This window comes from Crassostrea angulata, chromosome 10, assembly GCF_025612915.1.
Source record: "Crassostrea angulata isolate pt1a10 chromosome 10, ASM2561291v2, whole genome shotgun sequence".
Taxonomy (NCBI): domain Eukaryota; kingdom Metazoa; phylum Mollusca; class Bivalvia; order Ostreida; family Ostreidae; genus Magallana; species Magallana angulata.
In genome coordinates, this window is record NC_069120.1 from 44614242 (window position 1) to 44635754 (window position 21513).

General features: G+C 31.9%; 1 protein-coding gene across 1 annotated transcript in view; it reads right to left on the bottom strand.

Annotated features, from left to right (window-relative positions):
• Window positions 1-1974: 1974 nt before the first annotated feature.
• The window catches only part of LOC128167685 (uncharacterized), a 38077-nt gene continuing 18538 nt past the window's right edge, over window positions 1975-21513 (bottom strand). The window contains exons 4-17 of the mRNA XM_052833541.1: window positions 12362-12427; window positions 12184-12219; window positions 12020-12085; window positions 11836-11904; window positions 11300-11659; window positions 11145-11192; window positions 10964-11029; window positions 10687-10788; window positions 9514-9558; window positions 9353-9418; window positions 9198-9233; window positions 9026-9094; window positions 2667-2735; window positions 1975-2491 (exon numbers count right to left, since the gene is read on the bottom strand). Of these exons, the coding sequence (XP_052689501.1) occupies window positions 2102-2491; window positions 2667-2735; window positions 9026-9094; window positions 9198-9233; window positions 9353-9418; window positions 9514-9558; window positions 10687-10788; window positions 10964-11029; window positions 11145-11192; window positions 11300-11659; window positions 11836-11904; window positions 12020-12085; window positions 12184-12219; window positions 12362-12427 (1488 nt within the window). The 3' untranslated portion in view covers window positions 1975-2101. The remainder of the gene's footprint in view (window positions 2492-2666; window positions 2736-9025; window positions 9095-9197; window positions 9234-9352; window positions 9419-9513; window positions 9559-10686; window positions 10789-10963; window positions 11030-11144; window positions 11193-11299; window positions 11660-11835; window positions 11905-12019; window positions 12086-12183; window positions 12220-12361; window positions 12428-21513) is intronic.

A 21513-nucleotide genomic window follows, 5' to 3' on the forward strand; every position in this document is an offset into this window, starting at 1 on the left:
CTGAAGGTGGGATTTATTTTAGAGACATAATCAAAAACTTGGTCTGGAGCAAAATCGCAGTCAGGGTTGAAGACTTTTTAAAGATTCTGACAAATGGTTGGAACACTTTCTTAGGTGTCATTTGAGAAAGAAATATTAAATTTAAAGTTCAAATATCGAGGGTCAAGTTCATATAAGAATTCAATCCTTGTACAAAAGAATGGAAAGGGGGGAGGGTTCTAAAATCTTTTACTGCAATGTTTTACATTTGGGCAGTTATGATCAATTCAAGAGAAAAGATTTATATTCATCATACATGTAGTTTAATTGAAAATATCATATCTGCTTACCTTTATTATCAGTCACGTAAGTACGACCACGTGCTGCAGATGACACGACATAAATATATTGCCAATAGCAGGGAAACAGTATTTAATTTGTATTTCACGTTTACCGTACAAAAGAGCTGATAATGTTGTTAACTTAAGCTTTGAGTTGTAAAATTCGGATTGTTATAAAGGTAAATGTCATGAGTAAAATTTGTTTAAACACAAAATTTTTAATAAAATAAAATATTATTGACATAACATTCGATATTTTTACTATATTATGGAATTGGGCTAAAACAAATATATATTTGTAGCAAAAAAAAGGAAATAAAGACGAAGGTTTTCATATTCTGTTTTCCAGTTAAACATTTTTTGGCACCACTATAATAATGAAAGTTAAGATTTTATATGTTAGTTAAAAAAAGTACATAGTTTCTTTTGGTTTTATCTCACTTATAAGATAGTTGTATGGCACGAAATGCAAAAATAATGAAAAATGCTTCAAAACATTAAAAGACATATATCTTAAACTTTTGATCATATATCTCATAAATTTAATTCAGAATAAGATCCTAATTAAAGTAGTTTTGGTCTATAAATGTGTTGGCATAAACAAATATTATTCAATATTTTGTTAAATTAAATAAAAGGGGTTGAGATTGGAAAACTATAAGAAGATATTTGGAATAAAATATTTTAAAATTTTTGTTCAAATCCTAATGCTTTGAATCTCTTTAGCTACATTTCTACCCGTAATTTGTATTTTCAAAGTTATTTTTTTTTCACAATTGAAAATCTCAGTTATAGTGTGAAATTTTAAATTAATATATATTTTTAAAAAAAAATATTCAAAAGTCACAAATTAAAAAAGTAGGTCAATAACCTCGTTTTATGAAGTAAATCAAAGTACTCAAAGTACAGATGTACAGGCTCATTTGATAAGTATAGACAGACTTTTTATGATATGACATTATTATAGACTTAATAGACACATTGAGTCGTTATTAAAGAATTCATGGAGTTTATAAACATGTTTATAAATATTCGTATTGATATCGTAAATGTAATAAATCGTGGGAGGGTAAGATATTTAACACTCCTAACTTAGATTGACTGTTGCATAGTTACACTATTAAAACAAGTCCCGGAACAATTTGACTATGTTCCCTCAGCTTGATAAGGATGACCTAGGCTACAAGTGTAAACACTGTATTTCGCCGCTCAGCAACTTGACATTGCAAACTCGAAGTATTAATATGATTAAAGAGAAAAAGATTTATAGTACCGTGTAATGTTAAAATATATCAGATGTAAACTTAAAATTACTAAATGGCACGCTATGTATTTTACGGTTTTCTTTAAGTTGGAACTATATCTTTTGCGGAGAACAATTTCAACGCTTGTTCAGTCAACATCCGGTACCGTGCACCGTAATTATAGCTTGGCCATTGCCTACGCAATGGATCCTGCTAATAATAGCACTACACCATAGAATAGGCTGAAACATACAATAGATGGTTTATAATTATGATCAATGGACTTTTGTTTTCATTCTATGTCAACGCCATCGTTTAACGAAAACACAAAAACAAATAAGGCAAATATTTATTTAGATTAATTTACTACTAATGAATGTGTGTGTTTGTGTGTGTATGTGTGTGTGTGTGCCTGTTTTAAAATTTTAAAATGATATCACTGTATGAGGTTATAAGAATTGTATAAAACACACAATATATTTATAATTTATTTCAAAACAAAATTGTTTGCAGACGAAAACTAATTCTGGAAAAAAATTAAGAAACTAAACAACTGTGGTCATGTCCTTTCTGGGATGGATCATGTGTGGTTTCAGTTGACGGCTTGTGATTTGGTTTAGCTTCCTTGTGCTCCGAAATCGATTTTTTCTCTTTTATAAACGGTTCCCCGTTTTTCATTCGGCAAATAAACTGATGTTTTCTCGTTCCACTGGCGATCTTGTATAGTTTGTCGTCCTCGTCATAGATTGTTATGGAAGCATTCTTCCAAAAATCGCCTGGCTGTGTTTGGAGAAAGTCAATGCAGGCCTGAAGAAGACGGCGAAGGCCTGGTTTTTCAGCAACTCCTTCATGACCAATATAACGTATGATCATCTTTCCCAAATGTCTTTTGTTGATTTCTTCGACATCCATTTCTTTGTCTTTGAACTAACAATATATTAACAATTACAAAAGCCTTTAAACGAACTAAATTACATGTTTAATAATTTTCGGATTCACAAATAACTATCTTAAAAGATGTTTTCAAAAAATATAACGCACATATTTGATAACTTTATATACTTGGCACTTTGTTCATCTAAACTATAAAGAAATCACTTACACTAAACGTTCCCCGATGCTCCTTCATCCTTTCTACCAGACTTCTCAGATACCCGTCCTTCAAGTTGCTCTGAGTTACAGTAAAATGATTTTAATTTGTGAATCATACTTGAATGGAAGTTCATTTAAGATGAGCAAGTTTTTTTAGTGCAATACATTGTTAAACTATCACTGGATGAAATATCTGGTTTCAGCGCTGCGGAAACCCTTTGGAAACTCTGCGGAAACTTAAGGTTACCTTAAGTTTCCGACAGGTTTCAGCACGGAAACTTCAAGTTTCATTAAGTTTCCGCAGTGCTGAAACTTAGGCTGTCCATGAATCCAAATGGTTTCCGCAACGGAAACTTACTGAAACTTGAAGTTTCTGCATAGTTTCAATCTCCATATACGTTTGGGATACATATTGTTTACAAATGGTTCCGCGACGGAAACTTACTGAAACTTGAAGTTTCTGCATAGTTTCAACCTCCATATACAATTGGGAAACATATTGTTTACAAAGGGTTTCCGCAACTGAAACTTACTGAAACTTTTTATATTTTTGCTTTCACAAAAGCTGAGCAAGGTTTCTACTTTATATAAAAACAAAACAATTTCAAACAGTTCCAAATTTATTTTATTCAAAAATCTGAAATTGTTTCCAATAATAAATAAAATACAGCCAAGATACAATAATGGAGAAACATCCATATGGCAATTCCCTTATTAGGGACTTTTATGTAAAAAATGATAAAATTGCACAATAAAAAAAACTCCCATAGAAATCTTTACATTTGTATTTTTTTTATCTCGATTAAATGCCTATCAAATCTCCCTTTAAAAATGCAACAAAGATCTTACTTTTTTAAAAATATGAATGCAATTTACAAAATAACTGCACGTACATGAATAAACAAAGAAAACTTCACTGTTACATGAACATGATACACTTGTCTCAATTTGTTTTGAACTACAATGACTATGTACACCATAAAATAGTTTTGAAAAGTCTAAAGTATCCATCTTTAAAAAAAATACACTACAAGATAGTAGTTGACTATAGAGGTATGACCCAGATTTGATTTGAATATGTCAATAAATTCCAAAATGAGGTCAAAGTGACCCACTTACAAGTTGGGATAAACCTTTTCTTTGTTAGTAATATAATCTAATGTTTTACAATAGAACAGGATTTGATATCATTTTTTTGATAATCCATTAAGTCCAAAGTGAACTTTTCATTTCCACCCATGATGTACCAACTGATCAGATTTTAATATCATAAGCCTGTCAGTATTTAATAGATGACCCAGAGGGAGATATGAAAAGCTTGTTGGCCAATAAAAAGCTAACAATGGAGCAGTCTGTCAAATCATGTGCAAAAATATGATGTACACATTTAATTAATTATGCTGATTGCAACACACTTCATTCCTGATGAATATTCTTCTTTACACACGGTTTACCTTCCTACATTTCACTACTTTACCTACATTAATATTTTTAAATATTTTAAATCCAAGACATGAAGTAAAATATACATTGTTTATATATGACAAGTATTACTACATGTACATGTACTTGCTTTTTGTAGCATGAATGTATAAAATACAAAGTATCACACAGATCATTCACCTTACAATTCTCATCAATACCAGCATTTTACTTATGATATAAAAGCTAACTCCAATTATATATTAGTTACATAACACAGATTGAAATAAAACCCACATGGAAACAACTTTCCATTCAAGTAATTTTGTTATATAAAAATTGTAATACATGGGGTATATGTTGTCTTTATATATTTTCATATACGACATAATTGAATATTGTTTGGTGTATTTTATCATTTCTATGACCCATGCATTCATCTCCTAATGCAGTGTTTTTACATTTAAGATTGGTTTCTTAATTTTTCATATATTGCTGCAAATAAAAACTAAGTTATCAATAAATGTTTAAACAAAGAAAATGGAAAAAAAAGTAGTTAACACTTATCCACTTGGAGGTGTGAGGATATATGTTACATGGAGTCTAATATTTTATGCAATATTTGCAAATATAACAAATTATTTAAGAAAATGAAAGTTAATATCTGCAAGGTCTAATCAATCATTTAATAAGTCAAAACCATGTGATTTTCTAAGATTCTAGCTTACAGACAGACATTGTAATATACTGGTATTTGATCATATAAAAAAAGTACTTTTATAGTTTATAGGTTTTTTGAAATAAGAATACTTTACAGTTAAAAAGTCTTGTTCTGCAGAGGTTTAGTCGGGTCGTAGAGATGTGTCCATTCGAATCAATAAGGAGTGTCCTTGGCTGTTGTTGATGTAACCCGAGTCGTGGTTTATGGAAATATGCCTTTTTGGGGGACTTTCGAGCATTGTCCAGACCGGTGAAGCACTCAAATGATCACATCATGGCTACAGCAGACTTAGTAGTTCTGGACAGTGGTAGCATTAAAATTCTTCTTCTTGCGATGAACTTGTTCCTTTCACTGGGCTGTACTTTATGTCTGTTCTATTTACCTTAAACATGAATAATAAAGTTTCATTTAGATTTTTATAAACATAAGTCATTCAGCCTAACATGTTATAAAAGCATTCTGAATAAAATTCTGAATACAGAAGCTACTATGCAGTTGCCAGTTGCTGTTTAAACTATGTCATATAATGACTACAGTAGTATCTGGTCTAAAATGTTTCATTTTATGTTTGAAGCTATGTTATTTTCATTTTGATTCAATTATTGTTTGTTGAACAATGGAAAAACTTATCAACAATAAGTGTGTCCCCCCCCCCCCCCCCATCAACATCCTTTTCAAGAACTTAGACCTGGATTTCCCAAACATTACTACAGTAAATTATAAACATCCAACAAATGTATGAGTTAATGGTGAAAATAATCAATTTCAAAGCAATACCTTGCGTTCACATCGTCCAGCTGGTAAAAACATTCACCCGAATCACCGAACAGAGGATGCAACTAATCACCGGAAACATTGACTTTGTATGCTGTCAATGCTGAAAAAGAAAAACGTGATAGATTTCATTTTCCGGGTTTAATTAATAATTTTTTTTCGTTACATTTAGAGTTTGTAAATTGTAAAATGTGCGAAAGATTCATTGTTTGTCTTGTTTACCAACCAAGCATTCATATATTAGGAACGTTTATATAAATATATATGTGTATACCCTGGATAATCTTGATTATCATGCATATGAAGTTGGTTATTGGTTAACTTGGTCAAAACGTATATTTAAAAGAGATACGGTAATAAAAATTAAAACGCCGAACCAAGTTTGAAAAAAAATGACGCCATCTTGATTTGATGGCGCGAGATCTCGTTTACAAATGAGAGATAAATTACAGCCTTGAAAATGTTACTGGGAGTATCTATATTGTGAATTAAGTTACCTTGATATGAGTTCTTCCTTTCTGCATTATCTCCTTGTTGTAGAGGCTATTAATGCTTCCCAATTCTCCATTTTACATCAGCACCTTCTTGTCCATTTTAACCTTCGCTCGGAATCATAAAGTGCGCCAATACTGACCAATCAGAACCCGCTAAATCTTGGAAAAGTGCATCTTGGGATAGTTTAAAATGAATAATGTTTAATCAAAATTATCATTTTTTACCGAATAGTATACTTTTTACATGTATATTTATTTTAAATAAGAACTGTCGGAGTCAGTATTTCCTGGTTAAATACGACAACGTATTGGCGTGTGTTTGTTGCAATTGTATTTGTAACACGTGATAAACCAAAAAAAATGGCCGACCGTTTGTTTACAAATGTCTTATGAAATTAAACAAGTTTTAATGAGACATATGTATCAGATTTTGTCTTTAACTATATTTTATTTACATGTACTGATGATTTTGCCAAACTAAATATGATAGAGCCATATATAGTTTACTGACAAGTTAGTCGTGACTTGTCCAATTTTCACCGCGATTATAAGCACGGTCATATTCTTATTCAAAATATAGAGGTGTGAAAATATTATGTTCATCACAGAGCAGGTTCTGCATGAACACACAGAAATCACAAATATAATTAGATGCCGATCAATTAACAGGGTCCGGTTAACAGCGTTCACCCGTACGGTGAATTTACAACTACGATGAATTGATGGCAATTATTTTACAGTTACACATGTGCACTGATTGGTCATGCAATGAGCAGTACGTTAAGAATACTTATGAAATTAAAATACAAACGCGTTAAACAAGCCGGGAAGTAAGACGTACACGTCGGACTGACCATATATAAACAAAATATAATTTTAATTACTTGGTATACTTTCTACATCAAATGTATACGAATGTATAATCAAATTTTAAAAATGGGATTAAAATCACTTGCACCACATGGCTAGTGCTGGATTTTAAACTGATTTTGTAATATAACGTATAACTTCAGTAAAATCATAAATAATGCTTATTATATCTTATAACAGAAACATGTGCATGTTTCATAAACATGTAACAATATCTGTGTTTACAGTACAGAAAGTAAATACAAAGTATAGAAATGCACGAATCACATAGGCGTCGAACCGAGGGGAGGGGGGGGGGGCTGGGGGGGGGGGGGGCTTAGTGCAAAGTTAGACTTAACCAATAGGCATATAGCCCCCCCCCCCCCCCCCCCCACTTTTTCTCCCCGGAAATGTAATTGTTCCTAAATTTACCTTGAAAGATTGAGAAGTTGGAGTAATAGGCATACTAGCCCCCCCCTCCTAATATATCAACTTGTTTCCGTAGAATTAAAGGGGTAGAAAGAGTTTATGCCGTGCACATTGATATCTTGGATAAGCTGCAAGAATAGTAAATTATTTTACAATTGCTCCTTTGATTAGGAATTTCATGATTTTGGGGAAAAAAATTGGGTAGGGAAATTTATTTTCGGATGTAGTATAGGTATACCCCCCCCCCCCCCCCCTCACGGACTAGGATTTTCATGATTTTGGGAATTAGGGTTTTTTAGGGTTTTTCCTCAATATTTCTGAGGATTAGTCTAGCCCCCCCCCCCCCCACTTTCAATTTGCTTCCGACGCCAGTGAATCATGATACAGTCATACATGCAGTAAAGTCTGAAATGCATGTAAATAATTAAACAATTATTATATTAGACTCAAACTCCAAGTGGGTTTTACTTGTTATTATCAACTGTAGAATTTAAAAAAAAAATTCCTGTGTACATGTGTTGGCGTGGTATTAAAAAAGAAATGAATTAGCTCTAAACTTCAGGTTGTACGAATATTTGGTACGATTTGTAAAAATTTACAACGACTTTACCTTAATTTGTTTGCTTAATTAGTTACTGTACCTCAATGTTCATTCAAATGATAACTAAATGATTTAAGAAGGAGTCTTACAAAATAGGTATATTAATTTATTTTACTAAATAATTATAATTTACTTATCAGTTTTACTAACTCAGGTACACACAAATTGAAAAAAAATTCCCGCCGGGCTCCAGTTATAAACTCACGCTTTGTACTGTGTATATGTTATGTAACAGTCTTTTGTTCACTCCTGACAGAAAAAACCCTGCAATCCACACAGAATATACAGGAAAATCACAGAGGTGGTCACCTGGACAAAGAATGTATACACATGTATACACGTGCCCGAGTACCTAAGATTAATGATTTCATCATATGCATTAAACAAGATCAGACATCAGTTTTTCTTTTCAAATTCAATTAATTACTTAGTAAGGTTCTTAATCGCCTTATTTGGCACATTTGAAGATAGTTACATGTATACATATAGTTTCAGTCACGCTGAAACCTTACTATACATTTTAGTATGTACGGATTCATTATCATTAGGCTAGAATTAAACTTAAACCTGTTGAAAATAAATGATATCACTATTAAACTCAAATCAATTTTAGTAATAGTTTCAGCAATGCGTAAACCATTTGGAATCTTAACTTAAAGTTTCAAATTCAAAATTTAGTTTCCGCATTGCGGAAACCATCAGGAATCTTAACTTAAAGTTTCAGCATACTGAAACCTAGCGGAAATGTTCTGAAACTGATTGATATTTCCATAATAATTTACACAACTATTCACACGATTCAAATTTAGTTTCCGCATTGCGGAAACCATCAGGAATCTTAGACTAAAGTTTCTGCTGACTGAAACCTAACGGATACTTGCTGAATCGATATAATGGTTTCCGCATTGCGGAAACTATACATGAAACTTCAACTTCAAGTTTCAGCAAGGTTTCCATATAGTTTCAGTTTTGCTGAAACTTGATTTTTCATCCAGTGTATGAAGCCTATATATATATATATATATATATATATATATATATATATATATATATATATATATATATATATATATATATACTGTCATTATTCCTTGTATTAAAAGCGTGGTCATGGTCAAAAAATCCACCAAGTCGCTTTTCTCTTCTTCCTGAGACGTAGAACCGAAAGAGAAATAAAAATATATCACAAACAGATTATTTTCTTATTTTCTTATCAAAATTCTTCTGCACATAACATCATATTAATCAGACCTTCATTTTCTTTTGAAGCACCTCTTTCTCGGCGACCTAGAATATAAAATGTCATACTATCTTCAAATCTTTAAATGCTGGTTTTTGAAATCTATTCTAAGTGAGGCGAGAAAATTGTGTGTAAACGTTTAAAAAATCAATAAATTTAACGAAACCTGAAGGTTGCTACCACAAATTGCAATAGTTCTGTGAAGACTGCTAAGACGATCGTTCTTTGCTTCCTGGAAATATAAATAAAGCACACATGTTAATGCACTGATGTTTTTTCTATAAATTATATTCAACTGACACACATTCAATTGGACACCTAACTTACCTGTAGTTTTGCCAGGTAGGAAATTACGTTTTTGTATTGTTCTGGCTGCTCAAAAAAAGTAATATTTAGAAAAAGATAAGTAAACTCAATGTTAGTTTATTATGGTTATTTTTCACGTAAATGTTTTATTTTAAAATTTTCGTATTTCAACAAATTGGTTTTGATGGTATTCATGCACGAGATCATATTCATATGAAGTCGTTTTAAGGCATTTAGATATAATAAATAATATATTTTGATGATTTTAATATCTCGTCATTTGGTTTTTATACAAACGATTAGCACAATGCAATGAGATAATGTGTCAATGTCTTTCTACTTAACTACCGTTTAAAAAGGTGTTAATTTTAATAGTCGGATATAATAATATTCATTTAAGGTAGGTACATATAATTATGCAAAACTATTTTTTCTCAACACAGTGTATGCTCCGTTTGGTGGAATTCAATAACGAACAGGTGTGAAGCTGTGATTTAATACTTTAAATGATATAAAATAAGCAATGAAAAAACAAACAATACTAATGAGGATAGAAAATAAACATACAATAACAAATGTACATAAAGCACCAAAGATGGGGTACTTCGTGCCCAGTAATTAAAATTCATTCATTTTCTAATAAACGGTGTCTCGGTTTGGAGGTGGGAAAATCAATATCAGCAGCTGGGCTCAAGACCAACCAAATCATAATTTTATCATACATGGAGAAAAGAGTTGTTATAAAACGTCGTGGATAACATTTATGCCATTGAGTTATTTTTGCAGTAATGATTTTTTTCTTATCAACCAAAAAGTCTATAAGTATCTAGTGGTCAGACAAAAGGTTAACAAAACTGTATACGTGTTCTAGCAAATCCGATGACAATAATTTTTACTCATGTTTATCTCTGACTTAATTCAGTCTGTCCACATTTCATTAACTTCCTGCAGGTTTGATTACATAGATCACGTGGAATGATGCAGCTTAATTCTATACGCAAAACGTAACCTATATAGACTTCTGGTTTCCCAATGAATACTTTGGATAAACAACTTTTCTTAATTTTATTTACTGTTTCTATAATTGAAATTGAATTTTTTAAACCATCTTCTACACTCCTCTGGTCATTCTACATTCGATAGCAGTTATTAGCATGACAAAATAATAATTACAAACATTAATATACATATTACCTTGAGATAACGACTTAAGTTGACAAGGTCTTGAAATAACAGTTCTTTTACATTAATGGTATCTGATGAACCAACTGTTATATGGAAAGCCAAAAGTATTTCCTGCAAGAAAAAAAGTATAGAAAAAACCCCTAAAACAGAATAAAAACAAACAAAAACAAAACAAAAAACAAATCAAACTAATATACAACCAATCAAGAACACAAACAAAAACAATTATGATAATAATCAAGCATATCTGAGTATAATAATGATCATATTTGCCAATCTTACTTACTTCTACAAAGGTATTTAATGATTTTAAAACTTCATTTGCAACTATTCGCTGCTCTGCACTGCAAGCCTAAGATCAAAAAATAAATATGATCTTAAAAAATGTATATGAATGATGTATATATTTAACTTATAAAATATTTCACTTATGTTTATTGGTCATGATAACTGATTTTATACAATACCTCCAATGTACGACAAAAATTCATTACAGTTTGTTCAAAAATTTCCATCTGAAAGAGAATAAATAAAAAAATGACCTTTTTAAATCACAAAACAATTTTATGCATAATGTCAGCTTTTTTGATACGGAACTCTGTCTCCAGATATAACGTCTTACTTTTTGAGATGGATTGCGTGTTGTTTCAGTTGATGGCTTTTGATCTGGTTTAGCTTCCTTGTGCTCCGATACCGATGTTGTCTCGCTAATAAACGGTTCCCCGTTTTTCATTCGGCAAATAAACTGATGTTTTCTCGTTCCACTGGCGATCTTGTACAGTTTGTCGTCCTCGTCATAGATTGTTATGGAAGCATTCTTCCAAAACTCGCCTGGCTGTGTTTGGAGAAAGTCAATGCAGGCCTGAAGAAGACGGCGAAGGCCTGGTTTCTCATCAACTTCTTCATGACTAGTATAACGTTTGATCATCTTCCAAAGATTCGTTTTGCTGATTTCTTCCACATTTATTTCTTTGCCATGGTACTAAAACATTAACATAAATATTAATAACTTTTCAAGAAATCAAAGGATAAAAAAAGTTTGATTCACAAATCACCTTAAACCTACAAATGTTTACAAAATCTTTGTAACGCAATTTTAAAACGATATGTGATAAATATACCCTTTTGGACTCTTTTTTTTTATGAAAAATCACTTACACTTAATGCTCCCCAATGATCCTTCATCCTTTTCATCAGACTTTTCAAATATTTGTCGTTTGGGTTGCTCTGAGTTACAATGAAAAGTTTAAAAAAATTTAATCATGCTCGAATGAATCATTGTCAGTACAGAGGAAAAAGATTTTTAGTGAAATCGTGGAACTGTAATATAAAAACATACTACCATTATGCCTTGAATTATATTGGTGGTCACGGTTACAAAATTCAATAAGTCTATCTTTTCTTCTTCCTAGACGAAATAAATAAGGGGTATTATATCATGGAAATACATAAAAATAAAAATATATGCATTTCAATAAATGGCATATATTGTCACATTTTGCAGACCTTCATTTTCTTTTCAAGCATCTCTTCCTCAGCGACCTAAATTAAAATTATCTGGATATGAAATAATTTTTTCACTTGATATTCATGCATTTTGAGTAAACTAGCTAAGTAAGCTTGAGCAAAGTGTATATAAACGCTTTAAATTTTTTGTTTAGATCTAGAAAACCCTTTAACAAACCTGAAGGTTGTCTGTACACATTGTAATAGTTCTGTGAAGTCTACTGAGACAATCTTCCTTTGATTCCTGGAATTTGAAAAAAAGATAGATATGCATAAACTGATGTTATGCCTATCATTTAGAATCATTTTATTTTCAACTGCAAACTTGCCTCTAGTCTTTTCAGATAGGAGCACACTTTTTCATGTTGTTCTGGCTACCTCGAATAAGAAAGCAAATCCATGTATATAAGACTAGTGTTAAGATTAGTAAAATTTAAGTCATGTTAAATGATAACATTTTTTATTAACATATAAGGTAGTCCGTTCCAGATAAGCTAAAATTTTCCTATAGTACAGTTTTTCTGAAATGCTAATATTTGTTATTTTTATGAAATTTATAAACATGTACGTTTTAAGAAAAATCCAACCTGACAATTTTTGCCCACATCGCATCATTCCTACAATTTGAATCTCCTTTCAGTGGAGAGTAAAATGAAATAGTCATTGTTAGAATTTGCTAGTTACCTTTTTAAGATATTACAAATGTTTGTACTGCTAAATAGATTTTGACTGGTAACTGGTCATTTCTTATGTAATATAACGTAAATCTAGAACTTGTAAATAATCTTTTTAGATGCAACACTTAAACGGTCTCTAAAAAGAAATTGACTTGTTCAAATTTGATTAAAATTTAGCAGTATAGTTTTCATGACCAATCAAGTAAAATATATTAAAATTATGAAAACTTGACTGTTGGTTTTAGATTAATTGATGTTTAAGTATATTTAAAAGTATATTTGACGGGTGTGAAAATTGATAAGAATCCTAAATGACGTCATCATATTTGACTTTGACCATTTGATATAACCTTAAAATTTGATAGGCATAAAGTCTAAACACTGGTAATGGTATTTAGTGTCCAAATTAAGGTATTTACTATCAAAGGAACAGAAGTTACACAATTTTAAATGATACAATGCTAAATTGCACAAAAGTAAACGAACACCATTCAAATGTAATTGATGGGTATAATGTACGGTATTTTCTAACGATTATGGATTAAAATTAACTTTAACATAATACTAAGCAATTATTTTGTGTTTTTTGAGAAAATGTTATAAATATTAAATTTCACGGGTGTTTCGCATTACCTTAAGTAATGTATTCAAATTAAGATAACTTCATGATTAACATAACTGACTACCCAATACATTTTTCCTTCACATGTATCAGCGTATGCATTTTGACCTGATACAGGTCAATTAATCTTATGACTGTATATTTAAATGTTTATCTTCAATATTTCGGTCTTTATTAATCATAAAAACTTTCTATTACTCTTAACATGCATTTTTGCGGGTATGATATTCAAAGAATTATATTAAAGATTTGTTTATTAATGTCTTCCGTTTCCAACGGAAGACCTTATTGTTTTTGCTTTGTTTCTTTTTCCCTATTATTATTATTAAGGTCTTCCGTTTTCCAACGGAAGACCTTATTGTTTTCGTTCGGTTTCTTTTCCCTATTATTTTTATTTTTTTTTCTTACAAAATTTGTGCAGGCGATTTCTCGGAAATGGCTGAATCGATTTTCGTGAAACTTTCAGATCTAATAGATATTAATCCGAACTTAATATACATTTTTTTATTTTGATGACGTCATTTCCATTCTTGAGAAAATGACGTTTTAGCGATTTTCAGAGGGTCGGCTTGTCCAGGGATCTCCTCCTAAACGGTAAAAGATATTGTGTTCAAACTTTCAGGGATTGTAGACAAGAGATTGTAGATGTGCAATTTTGCATTCATATTTGTCATGCTTAAATAGCGTTAAAGCTCGCCCGGTCCCGAAAATTGAGATTAAAAAAACGTTGTAATTTTTCATAGTTTTCTTAGTTTATCTTTTTTCTGAAAAATATTTTGTAAACACATGTAAAGCAAAAAAAGTTTATATTTACAAGACCTTTCATTTGATATCAAGAAAAAGGGGCTGACCCCTAAAATCAGGGAACCAAAGGGCTTTAAAGTCTTTAATCTGTAGCCCTTTAATGAGAGATATTTTGTAAAATGTTATAGAAGCAAATATGTTTATCTCACAGTTATGTATCCAAGCAGTGTAATGATTTTGTCATGTATTACGTAATTAAGGGTTTTTAGGGGCCAAAAGTCCAAAATTTTGATCACCCATATCTCAGAAAGGAAAAATATTTTGAAATGCAACACAGAAGAAAAGTTGTTCAAATTAATGTTCTTAACAATATGCAGCCTTCAAAATTTTGTTAAACGGTCCCTATAAGGAGATAGGGGATCGGCCTCCTAAAACCTTCTTTCTCATATATCTCCAGAATGGTAACAAATTTCTAAACACATGTTGAACAAAATTTGTTTAGAATTAGATGACCTTTCATTTGATATCAAGAAAAGGGGCTGGCCCCTAAAATAAGGGAACCAAAGGGCTCTAAAGTCTTTAATCTGTAGCCCTTTACTGAGAGATATTTTGTGAAATGTTATAGAAGCAAATATGTTTATCTCACAGTTATGTATCCAAGCAGTGTAATGATTTTGTCATGTATTACGTAATTAAGGGTTTTTAGGGGCCAAAAGTCCAAAATTTTGATCACCCATATCTCAGAAAGGAAAAATATTTTGTTATGCAACACAGAAGAAAAGTTGTTCAAATTAATGTTCTTAACAATATGCAGCCTTCAAAATTTTGTTAAACGGCCCCTATAAGGAGATAAGGGATCGGCCCCTAAAACCTTCTTTCTCATATATCTCCAGAATGGTAACAAATTTCTAAACACTTGTTGAACAAAATTTGTTTAGAATTAAATGACCTTTCATTTGATATCAAGAAAAAGGGGCTGGCCCCTAAAATAAGGGAACCAAAGGGCTCTAAAGTCTTTAATCTGTAGCCCTTTAATGAGAGATATTTTGTAAAATGTTATAATCTCACAGTTATGTATCCAAGCAGTGTAATGATTTTGTCATGTATTACGTAATTAAGGGTTTTTAGGGGCCAAAAGTCCAAAATTTTGATCACCCATATCTCAGAAAGGAAAAATATTTTGTTATGCAACACAGAAGAAAAGTTGTTCAAATTAATGTTCTTAACAATATGCAGCCTTCAAAATTTTGTTAAACGGCCCCTATAAGGAGATAAGGGATCGGCCCCTAAAACCTTCTTTCTCATATATCTCCAGAATGGTAACAAATTTCTAAACACTTGTTGAACAAAATTTGTTTAGAATTAAATGACCTTTCATTTGATATCAAGAAAAAGGGGCTGGCCCCTAAAATAAGGGAACCAAAGGGCTCTAAAGTCTTTAATCTGTAGCCCTTTAATGAGAGATATTTTGTAAAATGTTATAATCTCACAGTTATGTATCCAAGCAGTGTAATGATTTTGTCATGTATTACGTAATTAAGGGTTTTTAGGGGCCAAAAGTCCAAAATTTTGATCACCCATATCTCAGAAAGGAAAAATATTTTGTTATGCAATACAGAAGAAAAGTTGTTCAAATTAATGTTCTTAACAATATTCAACCTTTAAAATTTTGCTAAACGGTCCCTATAAGGAGATAAGGGATCGGCCCCTAAAACCTTCTTTCTCATATATCGCCAGAACGGTAACAATTTTCTAAATACTTGTTGAACAAAATTTGTTTAGAATTAAATGACCTTTCATTTGATATCAAGAAAAAGGGGCTTGCCTCAAAAATTAGGGGACCAAAGGGCTCTAAAGTCTTTAATCTGTAGCCCTTTAATGAGGGATATTTTTTGAAAGGTTATAGAAGCAAATATGTTTATCTTACGGTTATGTATCCAAGCAATGGAATGATTTTATTATGTGTTACGTAATTAAGGGTTTTTAGGGGCCAAAAGTCCAAATTTCTATCACCCATATCTCAGAAAGAAAAAATAATTTGAAATGCAATACAGAAGAAAAGTTGTTCAAATTAATGTTCTTTACAATATGCATCCTTCAAAATTTCGCTAAACGGTCCCTATAAGGAGATAAGGGATAGGCCTCTAAAACCTTCTTTCTCATATATCTCCAGAACGGTAACGATTTTCTAAACACTTGTTGACAAAATGTGTTCAGAATTAAATATCTTTTCATTTGATATCAAGAAAAGGGACTGGCCCCTTAATTTAGGGGATCAAAGAGCTCTAAAATCTTTTATCTATAGCCCTTTAATGAGAGCAATTTTGTGAAAGGTTATTAAGGCTACATTAGGTATAATACGTTTATATATCCTTACAATATAATGATTTTCTCTTGCGTTACCCAATTAGGGTTTTTAGGGACCAGAGGTTTGAACAAGTTTGATCTTTTCTATCTTAATTGGAAGAAATGCAAGTATTTAAAAAAGCAAGAGAACTTATAAAAAGCGGTACAATAAAGCATTAGTACTTCATTCCTTTTTCCATAACATGTTTTGTTGTCGAAAATCAAAGTCGATGATGTCATATTTCATTCTAAAAATCGAACGGAAGACCTCCTCGTTGCTCGCAACGAGATCGTGTCTAGTTACTTATTATTATTGCTTATAAATTTAGATAAGCAAAATTTTTTCCTTGAAGCTCCATCCAATTTAGATGGTCGAAGCCCCTAAAAGCAACAGGTATCAAATTTTGACATAATTTATATTTTGTTTACATCTCGTTCGTTCACACCGGAAGACCCACAATTTAGTGTGCATATGATACTACGGTAAACTAACAGTCAACTGAACCAGTATTCATGAAAATGCATCTCAAACAAGAAATTAATTATATTAAATTTTCTCGACGAAACACAGCAAATTTTGTTTATTTACCTTTATTCTGAACTTAAATCATTGTCAACATCTAGGAAACGATTTCGAAGTGTCTTTCTGGTGCCAAATGTATCATGACGTCATAGTTGATTAAATATATCTTAACCCCGTATAGTATGAATATAAGGAAATTATATAGAAGATATAACATTTTCTTTACAGTCCATTGAAAATCCTTCAAAAGGTAATCCCGATATTTATGTCCAATTTAATATGATATTAAATAATAGGTCAAAAGCATTCTACATGCCTTTTTAGAGGAGTTCTTTGCATTTTCAATATATCATATGTCAAAGACGGAAACAATCCAATATTTGAAGATGGTTTCCTTCATATGTTATTAAAAATGCTAGTTTAAATCTAGATTTTTCATTGTGTTTATCTTAAAATTAAGCCCTATACACCTTATAAAGAAAAGCTATTGTATCGAAGCATTATTGAAAGAATTCATAGCTGAAATCTCATTAATCTGTAGTGTCCTTAAGTTTACTAGATCTTGACCTGACAATGCAATTTGATTATTGCGTCAAGTTTAGGACAAATTATTGGCTACGCTTATTTATACTTTTTATATAGAAGTTATAAAACGTATAAAGGTTAATCAACTAATGTTAAAAACCAAACTATTATGATTTTCATACGGAAGCCCATTTAGGACCTATCAAAAAATATTTTTGAATTTGATATAACGAATTCTTGAATTTGTTAAAACGAATTTAAATCGTTATAACGAATTGTTGAATCCGTGATAACGAATTTAATTTGTTATAACAAATTTTAGGAATTCGTGATAACGAATTTAATCTGTTATAACAAATTCACTGAATTCGTTATTTCAAATTTCAAAATCTGTTTTAACAAATTAAACTTGAAATAACGAATTCTTGAATTCGTTATAACAAATTAAATTTGAAATAACGAATTCTTGACTTTGTTATTTTAAAGTTTTAATTCGTAATTTCGGTTTTTTAAACTCGGTTATAACATATTTTCACCCAATTTGTGGTAACAAATTTCATGTTTTGGGGAACAAATTAAACGGGACGGACTTCATTTGTCCCATATCGGCGTACGACGAAATGCGCCGATCAATTGATCTGCGTTAAACGGCGAAATGGTATTAAATGAAGTAAATGTAACCATGGTAACAGATGTAACAATTCCAAAAGACACCTTACTTTATCAGCTTTGCTAGAAATCCTACATAGAGAGAAACAAAATATTTATGAACTATATGTAGCAATGCAGTTTCACCAAAATACAATATATACAGATGTGTTTCGACGGGTTTCTGCGCAAAATTCCAAAAATTTATTAAATTAATGCTATCAATCAATGAGCATGCTGATTTATTAACATATATCTGCATTTTTCATCTCATTACATCACCAAACCGTGAGATTACGCCATGCTTAAAAAAAATACCGGTCTGGAATAAAATTGATTTAAGAATAAGGAATCATTCTTTGAGTATTACTAGTCTCAGGTGATTTTGGCCGGGACGTATTCAAATCAAATAAAGCTCGACGGGATTTATGATAGATATAACCACGCTCTGACCGAAATTATCAACTCATAATATTCAAAGAATGATTCCTTATTACTTTTATACTTATATATAATTTCCAATTTCTACACTTTAAAACAACATTCTAAAACCACTATTTTTTTAATGAATAACACATGATATGTATTATTACGCCAATACTGTTTTTCGGTTATGCTGTATGACACGCCCATTTTGTGTCGTTCGTTTTTTATGAAATTATTGGGCTGGGTTATCACATTAAAGGACACTTAAACATGTAAATATAATATTTTATATGATGTAGCTAGGCATTATAACCAGGATGTGCGCATGCGTGACCCAACTTTCCATCAGAACGATGTATAGAATAGGTTATTTTTGGGAGTTGATTTTAATCAACTCTCCTACATGTATGCAGTTACTCAGGCAAACCGAAAGTGAAACAGTGTTTGGACCTAAGTACAAATCAACATTGCTGACAACATTTAGTTATAATCGATAAATTCGATGTAATGAGTTCTTAAGCATTGTTTTTCAAGGAAACTTATTTATAGATACCTTGTAAATAGTTAGATTTAGATAATTTTTGAAGTCGCACATTTTATATATTCCTACGCTCGTTAAACCAGATTCTCTCTTGCTTGTCGGTGATTAACGGATACAGCTGAGAGTCTGGTTGAACGAGACTAGAGTCCAATTTTGCTTGGATCCATACAATTTCTCATAACTATTCCGATTACTGATACGTAGTTTGATAGAATAGATCTTTGAATATTATACAACATGATTTATATTGGTTTTTCACGAAATTCCTGTGGAAGAATTCATGTTATTAAAAATGTGAGTAATTCAAATACATATAGGAAAGTACTTGCCATGCAAAATATCATTTCATTGATTTTAAACTAAATAATAATCGATAAAATCAACTCCCATCAGTTCTTCAGTACTTTGATTTTATATAGTACAACCAGGCACTATAACCAGGATGTACGCATGCGTGTACCGACTTTTCGGTAAACGTTTGGGAGGAAATTTGAAAGCTGTTTGGAGGAACTTCGAACTGATATTTGCGAAATTTAGAAAAGTATAGAACAATTTTATTTTTAAATTATAAATAATCATTTGAAGTGATAGGAAAGTTTGTGCATTAAATTTACACCAAAATGTTGAATAAATATTAGTATTTGAGAGAACAATATAGAGCAATGTTACAGGAAAACAACAGGCACTTAGCATCGGAATGGGGGAGGGGGTTGTGGAGTGGAGCAGGGGAAGTGGGGACGAGACTACCCCCTTCAGCACACTTTTCTTAAATTTACACATAAAATGTGAATTAAAAAAGAGTTGCCCCCTCTACCCCCAATGTTTTTGGGACCAGGTAAAAACTGAAATGATAGAGAGGAAATAAATTGTAAAATTGAGGTTGAGTGTTCACCTAACCCCCTATTTCCAAGGATTAGGTTTTTTTTTTAAATGTTATCTTAGCATAGTGGACGTATCACCAGGGTCAGTGTTTGTATCACCAGGGTCTGTATAATCATAACCTGGGTCAATATTACGATGTGCACGTGTGCCCATCACTTGGGTCTGCATACAAATAACCTGGGTCAGTGTATGTATCATCAGGGTCAGTGTACGTATCACCGGGGTCAGTGTTCGTATCACCAGGATCTGTGTGCCCATCACCAAGTCAGTAGACATATCACCAAGGTCATTATACATATTACAAGGGTCTGGGTGCCCATTCCCAGGGTCTCAAAACCTATATTGTGATAGGTATTGAGACCATGGTGATGGGTATACTGACTCTGGACACGCATATACATGTACACTTGTAATTGGGTACACTAACCTTGGTTATAGGTAAACTGACCCTGGTGATGGGTATACTGATTCTGTATATGGGTATACATACGCTAGTGATGCGCACTTTGCCCCTTTTAATTTATACTAGTATACAAACCCCGGTGATAGGCAAATAGACGCTGATGAAACGTACACTGACCCTGGTGATAGTATTGAAACCCTGGTGTTCTGGTGATGGGTATACTGAATTTGGTTATGCGTATATAGACCATTGTGATACGTACACCGACTCTGGTAATATGTACTCTGACCCTGGTGATGGGTATACATACCCTGGTGATTGGCACACAGACCTTGGTGAGGGTTATGGATAGAGCTACATGGGTTCGCTGTTTTGACCACCCCTACCCCTCCCCAATAACCCCTAAAAAAAACTTTAAAAAATAAATTATCCCTCTCCTCCTTACCCTGGATTTTTTTACATTGAATCTAGTAAGCGTAGGTGTTTATAGAACCTGGTGAAATGTATATTGTATGAGATACAGTAATATTGGTTTATATATAAACCCAATATGTAAGGAACTGTTATATTTTGTTCAGACAGGTGGCATCGTAAAAAAGTGAAAAGAGGGGGGTGGGGTTGGAGAATCGCCAAACAATTTTGACATGCAAAAATAAAATGTTTTTCAAAAATTCGAAAATCGTAGACCCTTGGGTTAGCTATAGAAATGCTAAGCTTACCACAAATTTAAATTCCACTGTTTATTTCCTCCCAGTCACTTTCAATTTTTTACATGCTCCGAAAATGCTGGGAAAAGGGGGGCAACTGCGTGGGGACAGGCCCCTCCCTGCCACCCCCACCCACCGTTTGAAGCTACGTGTATATTGTTTTCCTGTAACATCGCCTTTATTGTCCTCTTAATGGTATATGTAAGGAAACTGTGATATTTTGTTCAGGCAGGTGGCATCGTAAAAAAATAAAAAGAGGGGGTGGGTGGGAGAATCGCCAAACAAG